Source organism: Branchiostoma floridae, unplaced genomic scaffold (assembly GCF_000003815.2).
Source record: "Branchiostoma floridae strain S238N-H82 unplaced genomic scaffold, Bfl_VNyyK Sc7u5tJ_1439, whole genome shotgun sequence".
Lineage (NCBI taxonomy): Eukaryota > Metazoa > Chordata > Leptocardii > Amphioxiformes > Branchiostomatidae > Branchiostoma > Branchiostoma floridae.
The window spans coordinates 218,967-229,949 of NW_023365716.1; the positions used below are offsets into that span (position 1 = coordinate 218,967).

Here is a 10,983-nt window from a genome sequence, read left to right on the forward strand (position 1 = left end):
ATATATATATATATATATATATATATATATATATATATATATAATATATATACGGTGTAGTACCATGTTAGTTAACAGAGAATGGATCTCCGACGGAGAGCCAGGCTTTGGCTTCGAAGGAGGATAGTGTGCGAGCTGTTTGGGTTTCGAGTGGAAGATCGTTCCATAACTGAGAGGAAATAAAATGTATTAAAAACAAATCATTAAGATGGAAGGATGTACTACTAATTTAACCAAGTTACAGCCTCCTTTTCACTTTCAAACATAGTGATAAGAAATTGTAGACTCCCCAGATAAACCTACGTGTGTGTCTCCTCTTCTTAGAAGGCATTGGGTGCTTACACTGACCCTCTATCTCCTTGGGATGGAGGGATATATTTGTTACAAGGTTACAGCCTTCCCCTTCACCGTCAAACATACGTAATAAAAACATTAACAAGAGGGGTTGTCACAGAAATTCTAGAAGCTCTTAAAAATACATGAAGAGAATTACCATGTACCATGTACATACCAATGGTAGAGATTGTGGAACCTTCCCCCTCAGCAACATCCTCAAAGCCCTCGTCCTCCTCATCTTCCCCCTCCGCACCGTCTGGCACATCAGGGTCCAGACTGACGGGTCCCAACTCCATTCCAGTCTGCGAGTACAAGTACTCAATATCAAATAACTCCCCAGCAAAATAAGAACCTGAAGCGGACTCCATTAAGCAAATCTTAATGACAAGTCCTAAGTCCTAATGTATTTTATAATTGATTCAGTGATTATTTCTTTATTTTTCATATCCAATCCTCTACTTCTGCATACACGTGTAAGAATCATGTCAAAAATTATTTATTTATCTATTTGGCTTGCCCGAACTGCTGCCACAGCCCTGTCTTCATTCCACCCTACAAGCATCTCCAGCAAGTCCGACTGAAAGTGGCTAGCACTTAGTGGACTGGTACATGAAAGATATACAAGTACAGTATATAGTGTTGAAACATCGTTCATCTCATCCTTAGTAAATAAGTTCTTATGCAAGTAACATTTATTTCATCTATCTCTGCACCAGAGGATCATGGAAGTTGGTCATGTACGTACACACTCTAAATATTTGATCGGTCAGGGGTGCTAATCCAATATCTGAGCGTTTTTTATTCTTCCAATCTCCCGTTCCACGTGAATACTGACTTTGGCGATGTCCATTGTTTTCTGTACTTCATCGGCAGTCAGTGCGGACCTTTTACCTTGGAATGGTGGAATCTTCACTGATACACCTTGAGGAAGGATGTCCATTATGTCGAAGCCCCTGTTGGCCCTAAATATTGTCTCCAGGTTCTTGTGTGTGTAACAGACCTGAGATAGTACGGCCATAATACATGATTATTATACTCATTACTTCATTCAAACTTTTGAACACCTCTGTCATGTAATGTTTCCGCCACTACATTTTGATATCTGCATAATTTACTTTCTTTGGACGCTTTGGCGTTTGAAATCAAAGGAAGCCTCACTTTCAATATCTACATAGATCAGTACTCACAAAAATAATGGCGCAACCCTTCAGATGGCTGTTACTTTCGCACATTTTCATCAATTCTTCTCTCAGGTCCTCAAACCGACACACAGTCTATACCTGTCCCTAGAAGAGTTACAGGTGGTAGACTGGCACCATCCATATCTGACGTTCCTTTGTGCACACAAAATGTGAGATTTATATTGTAAACACCTATCTTTCTTCTGCCATGTCAGATAACCTCTTCTTTACAGACAATTCAATAAATCACCATATATCTTCACCGTTTATCTCTTTACGTTTATGCAAATTAGTCATTCAGGATATAGAGTTAAACATGTAGTTGAATCAATCCTTACTGCTGGATATATATAAAATTTATTCAGACATTTCAAAAAGCATCCACTCTTTTTCTTCAGTGATTGAAAATAGAAGTATACGAAACTTACGGAACAAAGAATGTCTTTGTATGTGTGCACACTTGACATGTAGTGCAGCAGTACTAATGGTCACATGCAAGTCTAACCACTGGACTCCTGATCTGTTGGCACTTGGTATCGCATTGCTGTGATTGGTTGGGATCATGCGCAAGGTGATATGCTCTTGTTAGGGATGAGTTCGTCTGCAGAGATGGCAGTCAGATACTTTACACATACCGATGAACTCTGTAATTTATTTATTTCTGTTTTCTTTATACAGGGTTGACACACTCAGTACTTTGCGCACTGCTTTCCAGGCGTGCCCTGTACAAACAACTTACACAAAGTAGCATAACAAAGAAATAAGAAAAACTAAACAATGAACAAAATAAACAATATATACATAAAACATAAATCAAAATCGTAACTCATTAATCGAATGATACGTAATGAGACGTGTCGTTTCCACTACGTATACCCCATCGTCCTGAGTCGACAGCTGGCATAATCGTGTGCCTCGGTAGTTCAGACACGCTATGCATTTGATAGAAGCTAGTGATGACAACTCAAACCAGGAAATTTTTGATGAGAAGACAAGCGAAAGGCGATCCCTGCCGACCTAGGCGGCGGATGTCGCTCAGTGTCAATGGTCGCTTCCGTCGGCGAAATTCTATACGATTGCTCTATACTAGCAATCCTACCATGACCACTCTACTCCTGATCTGTTGGCCCTTGGTATCGCATTTCTGTCCTTGACTTGGATCATGCGCAAGCGACATGCTAGTGGCATGCTCTTGTTAGGGAAGTTCGTCTGTAGAGATGGCAGTCAGATACTTTACACATACCGATGAGCTCTGTAATGAGACGTGTCGTTTCCGCTATCCCCCTCGTCCTGAGTCCTGCGTCGACAGCCAACTCCTTCTTCGTGAGGCAGCATCGCAGTCACGCCTACCTTTTCTTGCAACTCTACCTGGTGCTGCCTACAGCTCTTAGTTTAAGATCAACTCCATCCCATTCGAAGATGCATCTTGAGAGTGATGACATGTAGATGCCAATGAGGGGAAAACTTTCTGTGTTGCATTCTGTAGTCAGCCCTCTCATAAAGTACCATACAGACTTTGTACAATAGTAGTATTGCTGTACATCCTTTCTTAATGCATTGGAATCCATGAGAGTGAGACCAGAAAGTCTTTGAGCAATGAGGAAGGATGTCCACTATATCGAAGCCACTGTCGGCCCTAACATTGTCTCAGGATCTTGTGAGTTTAACACACCTGAGAAAGTATCGCCATCAAACATGAATACTCATTGCTTCTTTCAAACTTATTAGCTACTTGTATTACTCTCTGAGTATGTTTTTGAACATCGTTCAATGTTATGCCTGTGCAGGTTAGTTATCCAGGTTGTAGGTTATAAACGTGTTAAATCAGTCCTTACTGCTAATATATACACACAATTTATTCAACGTTTTAGACAGCATTCGCTTTCCTTCTTTCAGTGAAATGAAAATAAAAGCACACAAGACTTACGGCACAAAGTGTACTTTATTGTTCTAAATAAACAATACAGAAAACGGCCAACGTTGTGTTCTTCTGCAGAGTCTGGATGTAGGTTTGTACGGGCATGATCCCGAGTTACCTAGTTTGGGGCCCTACATTGCTGCACATGTATGACGGAAATCCAATTCTGTGGTTCATTACTTGCAAATAAACTTCTAGTGATTATCAAATGTTGTCTTTCACGACTTCCTCTAGACCGTACTAACCATAAGCCGCCTTTTCCTACAGTCTCGACGCTTTCTTCTGCTTTCTATAATCCCCATGTTTTAAACTGGATGCAATTGGCAATAGCATGCCGATGGTACTCAACTCGTTATCAGCCGCTGGATCAAACCGTTGTTGCTCTAACATCGACACTGTAACAATATTTTGTAATTGGTATAGGAGGACAAGTACAAGTAGGCTCGGAAGAGGGCAAGTCACACAAACTTTTTCAAACATTTCATTTCACTTTCTAAATATTTCTACTGTATTGCAACTGGTTAGAACATCGTTGTAACTGTAGATAACTCATTTGTTGCTCTAACATGGGTACTGTAACAGTATTTAAATTTGTAACTGGTACAGAAGAGAACGGGATTTCTGCCCACGCAGCATGAAAAATTTGCGCGTGAAAAGATACAAATTTTTGTAACATGTCAAAAATGTCAGCGTCTGCCCCTCTATCTACCGCCTCTCTGTCCACCTCTTCCGCCTCAGCGCCTGTTTATGTTTCCAACTATGTCACCAACGCTTAATTCCTGAAAGGTAAAAAAAAAGGACTGAAGTGGCCGTCGTTTACTGTATTACCAAAAGAAAACTTAAGTTCTACAATTTCATACATTTATCGAAGGATATTAGCAACGGTCACTTGATGGCACAGGACATTTCTCCCGAGTGGAATGCAGGTTTCCTGACAGACACTGATAAGACGCTGCTACATTCTTGACAGAGATGTTGCAATTTGCAATTGCGTGCAGAAGTGTTGCAACTTGCATGCAGAAGTGTACTCGTTGGTAGCCAGTCAGATGAGGTAACGTTAGTACAGTAAGCAGTGTTACAGAGATTGTCTTTTCTGTTCACATTTGCAACAAACATGAAACGCGGGGGCAGTCAGAAGTAATAGTACCCGATAGACAGACTAAGATCCCACTGCTCCTATACATTATCCCAGAAATACTTACATATAACAATATCCCGAAGAGTAAACTTATACGAGGACAGGAAACGTGTACGTTGTATTCATGATTCTTAGTCGGTTGTTGCTTAGTACCGCTTGGTATTTGTGGTATACATGTTCCCGGAATGTTGTGTCGGCAACTTTGATGGTACAAAATGTACATATTGTAATATACTTTCCAACTATGTGTTTGAACATAGTCTTCTTTGCGGTGCGGGTCACGACAAGACTATTCTTCATTAGCTTGTGATTTCTAGCGATTCTTGATTGGTGTATACAGTATGATTCCCGTTGTAGTCGACGCTGTTCTGTTGACTATTTGCTGCATGTGTACCGGATATTCCTGATGCAAAAGAATTCGATGTTTTCCATGCTGTGATCTGTTTGGTTGAAATATGCTGAGACTGGAATAACCTTCTCCGCATTGACGAAAGACCGCTGGCCATTCAGTCTGTTGGTCAGGGTTTGCTTAGTCTCGCCCACGTACTGTAAGTGTCAATATTTTTACTGGATGAGATATGAATGTTATTGTTCTGTAATATACTTTCCTACTATGTCTTTGAACGTGTTCTTTGCGGTCACGGAGAGACAAGTACTCTTCATACGCTAGTGATTTCTATGGATACTTGACTGAGTCTGTCTGGATGCAGGGTTCTGAGTTGGTGTATCCAGTATGATTCCCGTTGCAGTCGACGCTATCCTGTGGAGTCGTTGATGCCTGTACAACGGAAATTCACAATACAAATTCGATGTCTTCCATGCTGTGATCTGTTTGGTTGAAATACGATGAGAGCGGAGTAACCTTCTGCGCATTTATGGAAGACCGGTGACCATTCAGTCTGTTGGCCAGGGTTTGCTTATAGTCTCACCCGCGTACCGTAAGTCGAATTGCCAGAAGTTGAATTAATCTTTCTACTGGACGGACAGTAGTAGTAGTAGTAGTACTGGACAATGCAATTGAATGTTTATATAAACGTTTCAGACATCATCGACCGTCTTTCTTCATTGAATGAAAATAAAATGGTTCAAACCTACGGAACAAAGAATACTTCATATGGTTCTAAACAAACAATACATAAACAATGAATAAAACATTACTAAAACAGTATTTCAATCCATTTTATGGTGGAGTGAAGTAATGAATGACAGCTGTTGGTAAGCCATATTAGACGATACCCACCTGGTCCCCTTGTCTTTTAAGGTGGTTAAAAGAAAAACACCACAGCATACAAGTTGACAACTTTGTCAACACAGTGTCTCAGACTCCTGACTCCTGTGTAGTCACGTCGAACCTGTAAGAACATACATAGATAAAATACATGGATATAAGACTTTTACAGTGCATTATGAAGTGTTTGCCTATTTTCTGAAAGTCAAGCCCTGGATGGATCCTCTTAAACATACTACCTACTGTTTCTTTACTTTGGCATGGAACACTTAAGCTTGTTGGAGTTGAACAATTTTACAATGCTGTAGGGTTGACATGTTGACCCTGCAGCTGCATACCTTGTTGAAAATAAAAAGGTTCATACCTACGGAACAAAGAATACTTCATATGGTTCTAAACAAACAATACATAAAACATGTGAAATAATGAATGACAGCTGTTGGTAAGCCATATTAGACGATACCCACCTGGTCCCCTTGTCTTATAATGTGGTTTAAAGAAAAACACCACAGCATACAAGTTGACAACTTTGTCAACACAGTGTCTCAGACTCCTGTGTAGTCACGTTGAACCTGTAAGAACATACATGGATAAAATACATGGATAGAAGACTTTAACTTTTACAGTGCATTATTAGAAGTTGAATCAATCTTTCTACTGGACAATACAATGTTTATTCAAACGTTTCAGACAGCATCGACCGTCTTTCTTCAGTGAATGAAAATAAAAATGTACGAAACGGAACAAAGAATACTTCATATAAACAATACATAAAATAATAAATAAAACATTACGAAAACAGTATTTCACTCCATTCCATGGTGGAGTGAAATGATGAATGACAGCTGTTGGTAAGCCACATACAGTCCGTATGTCAGACTTCCTCTCAAACGGTCGGCCCAGCACTTAAACGCAGTAGCTACAACCGTCTTTTCACACACCACATTTTTTTAAAAACTTTCAATCTGTGTTCTTAAGCCAGGGTAGCCCAACTCAGAGTGACCACACTGCTTTACAGTGGGGCCCTGGATAAAACATACATGTCACATCGCATCACAACACATTGCATAACATACAACTATATGCAAAAAAGGCCGTTATCCATATTCATAATGCAGACCGGTCGTGAGGTCAGCTCTTTTTGCATAACCAACACGATTTGATTGGATTGTTTGGTTCAGGTCTTTCTTCCATGATGACCAACCTTTTTCTATTGAAGGTGGGTCACTGGGCTCACGGTGCTGGAGGAACTGATTCAGTAAGGGGTCTTGTCTTCGATGGCATTCTTGTTCTCTGTCCCTGGTGGCAGGGGGTTTGAATTCCAACTCAGGTGCTGTATATTTGCCATGTGGACGTCCCATTTGCCGTTATATGGATAAAATACTTAGGGCACAGCAGATGACAGTTGTTGGTGTCCACATGGCGAGGACAAAAACAACAAAAGACTAGAAAGGCAACATTTTCGACAAAAATGCAGGTTGTTTCCCTTCCAATATAATAAAGACTTTTTTATTTGTGGAAACGGCCAAAAAATGATGCGCAATCGGGTTTTATCCCTATAATTAAATCAACATTGCCTAAAACGCCATTCTTTGTGAAATATTTGTAAACATTGAATCTGTATTTGTAGGGCGTAAAACGCCAGCGAATTGTAACATATAATAGAAATTTAGGAATGCAAGTTGTTTTATCTATCTATCTATGGTAACTGTGTGGCATATATAGTGCATGACATGGAAAATTGCAACGAAACGCATGTCGTCTCGTATCATAAAATAAAAATAAAAAAAGAATCAATCGTTTTTACAAGTCACTGCAAATAAAAATCCATATTACGATTCTTTTTTAAGTGGCAACTTACTATAAAGAGAAAGAGTGTCTTGAGTTTTCCCCACTTTCCCTCTGTTATACCTTCTCTACATTCAATCTCTCCATACGTTCATTAGAGTTTATACAAGAAGGAAACAAAACACAAGAAGTGTGACAAAATCTAGTTATGTTTAAATTCAAGTATCCAGCCAGGAGAACGGTAACTAATAGGTTTTTTTTGCGCACCATCCTATTTTTGCTTTCATATCTTACGAACTGTGTGAGTATGACTGTGATATCTGCACAAGTATTTGAGTAATATGAAACCTAAATTTCCTCTCATAACGATTTGGTGTTTCTTGTAGTTAAAGCATCCAAGACATCTCTGTATACATACCCCTCTTCCAATCTGTCACTCTAAGCCCTGTACTAAGAGTAGTTATGACCTCTGACCTACCGTAGTGCAAGTGTCCGTATGTATCAACCATGAATGAGACGAGACGACAAAGATGACTGAATGCGGATCTATTCGGAATAGAAACGTAAACAAACGTTCTCTCTCTATGGGGATCTACCACTCGGCGAAAGGGGTGACGGGCTCTACCACTCGTTCAGGTTCAGGATATCGGGATGTTACGTTAGGCTCTTTAATATGCTTTTGTAAGAAATTTATAATATGCTGTTTTTACGTACTTGATGTATGTGTAGTCAATGGCACCCAACTTAAGCACTGTTGCCTGAGATGCCATCTGTTAAACAAAAATAAAACAAGATAAAATGCGGCCTTGAACTAAGTGAGCTCGTTACACAATGTTACAAGAGCACTTATGAGGTTTGCTTCTATCCATGCAAACCATGGGCTATTATTTTATCATTACCAGTGGAAGTTATTAATGAACAACAACATATATGACAAAATAAACAAAGTTTTCGACGTTGTCACGTACATGTACTATGTACGTGCTTATCTTAGGCTGTTTTGTCATGATCAGTGGACTTAAAGGTCAGGTGATCATTGAAGTGTCTCATTCTGGCATCTTCTGTTGCTGGAAGAGTCCATTGGTGAGGGGTGTCTTAGAAACACTGCACAATGTTATGATTTTCGTTGAACTGTAGGATGTAAAGTACACGTTGGGATATATCAAATTTTTAGGCTATTCTACAATGACCTCAATATTTTGATATGGAAATCAACACGTAATGAAAAGTTCTCAAAGTTGTCTCGTGTATGTAGTACTGTCTGTGACTTAACCTCGGCCAATTCTGTCATGGCCGGTGGAGTGGATGTAATCTGTGTAATCTCCTTCTGTAGCTGTTCGTGCTGGAAGAGTCCATTTTTGAGGGGTATCGTGTTATTAGAAGACAATATTGCGTGTTTAATGTTTGAATTTAGATGAAATGCGTGAACGTTTCTAAACCTTTATCCACTGCTGTGAGGCCGACTGAGGAAATCTGATGTGAAATTCAGCGTATAGAGCCATTTGAAAGCGACAAGAGAGGCAGAAACCCCTCAAAGTTGTAATTCAAGGACGCCCTCCTATCGCGCACTCACTACCATGACGTCAAAACTTGCTCGACTGGTACACCGACGCCTCGACAAGGCCTTCAAAAATTGGTTAGCTTTAGATTTTGGGGACGTTTTCCTGCCAGTCTGGCGTCTTTTCGCAACGTTTTAGTCAAAATGTTCCGCCTGGTTCGTTTCCTGTCCCTGTCTCTCTCCTGTGGGCTCGTCTTGAGCGCGGCGCCGACATTCGAAGGCAACGGGAGGGTCAACTGCGGCGGTGTGTACACGGAGAACAAGGGAACCTTCCCGTCTCCGGGCTGGCCTCATCGGTACCCAAACCGACGTTATTGTGTGTACGAGATCAGGGCGATGCCCGGGAGGAAGATCAACCTGCAGTTCCCCACCTTCCACTTAAAGCCGAGGTCGAGACGTTCTTGTTTAGACTGGCTCAAGCTTTACGACGGAGATGACCTGATCGGCGGCCCGTTCTGTGGACAGGAAATCGCCCCTGACCGCGTGTTCACGTCAAAGACCAGCAAAATAACGGTGGTCTTCATGAGTCATCCGGCACTGAGACCACGGCGCTATCCTGGGTTTAATGCCACCTACCTCCTGGGTTTAATGCCCCCTAAAATTAATAATAACCCCCAGTTAACGTGCGCCCGCCGCCTCACCAGAAAGTCATGGCGTCGGAGCATTGTGGACGGGAACAAGGCGGCACCAGGAAGCTATCCCTGGAAAGTCTCTCTCCGTATAGATGATGTAAACAATCACGTCTGTAGCGGGGCTTTGTTGGACGAGCAATGGGTTGTCACTGCCGCGCACTGTGTTGACATTGACATGGGCAACTGGATTGGGCAAAACATTATTTGGGTGGAAGTTGGCGAACACGATAGGAACGAAAGCCCGAGGACCGTCGACGTTAGGAATATCTTTGTACATCCCCAATACGACGACGAAACGTATGACTACGACATCGCCCTTCTGAAGCTAGAGCATCCTACTGTATTTCTCTATAGGGACCTCATACCGATCTGCCTCCCCTGTAGCATTACACCGGAAGATGGTAACATGCCGGTAGTTGATCACAAATATTGCTTAAAAGCGTACGGTAATAAATTCAACCCGAGTACCCAGATCTGCGCAGGTTATAAAGACAGCGAGGTGGTCTCATGTCAGGAAAAAAGTGACGGCCCATTGGTGTACTTCCACCATGGTGTACCTTATCTTGTCGGGATTGTCAGCTTTGGTGCCGAATGTGCCCGTCCGTACTACCCGGGGGTTTACGCCAACGTGTACTATTTCATTGACTGGATCGAGTCAGTAACGGGCATTGACTTTTGTACAAATAATTAATGTGTGTAAAATTTTATATACTGTATTGCACTAGATAGATTTGCCTGTGGGTGAAACTATTATTTTGCACTATGTTTCATTGTATAGTTTTGTGTATGTGTAGACATAAATAGTATTCTTTGATCTCTGTGTAGGAATATGTTAAAGCACTGTAATTCATACAAATGTAATTTAGGTCTGCGGTACATAATATAGTCTGGTCTACCTGTAGATACGATACATCATATAGCGCAACCATACAGTACATAGAACAGTCTAGTTTGATTGTAGAATTGCATAAGAAGAATGATACAGCACCTAAAATCTATACCAGTATTATGTACAGTCAGCAAGATAACTTTAGTCCAGTCTAGTTCGTTTGGTACTGGCATCATTAGTTTAGTATGTACAGTGTCCGTAAGCTTACGAAATGTAGAACTGTCAAAATATATACGTAAATGATCATGATTTACATAGCTTGATAAGTTGTTATTGACGCGTCTATAGACCAAAGAAAAGGGTTATTTTTTTTTT

The 10,983-nt window shown here is 40.8% G+C and overlaps 4 protein-coding genes across 4 annotated transcripts in view; 2 read left to right on the forward strand and 2 right to left on the reverse strand.

The window, feature by feature from the left end:
* LOC118407668 (tropomyosin-1-like) overlaps window positions 1-10,983 on the forward strand; it is a 1,169,601-nt gene that overhangs the window by 217,874 nt on the left and 940,744 nt on the right. The gene's annotated exons all lie outside the window — the stretch shown is intronic.
* LOC118407610 (zinc finger protein 25-like) overlaps window positions 1-10,983 on the reverse strand; it is an 865,280-nt gene that overhangs the window by 186,224 nt on the left and 668,073 nt on the right. The window lies entirely within an intron of this gene.
* Window positions 1-10,983, reverse strand: part of LOC118407627 (zinc finger protein 525-like) — a 976,997-nt gene that overhangs the window by 177,291 nt on the left and 788,723 nt on the right. The window lies entirely within an intron of this gene.
* Window positions 9,275-10,665, forward strand: LOC118407680 (serine protease 30-like). The gene has a single exon (XM_035808196.1). It carries the CDS (start codon window positions 9,292-9,294, stop codon window positions 10,468-10,470), a length of 1,179 nt encoding a protein of 392 aa, XP_035664089.1. The 5' UTR covers window positions 9,275-9,291; the 3' UTR covers window positions 10,471-10,665.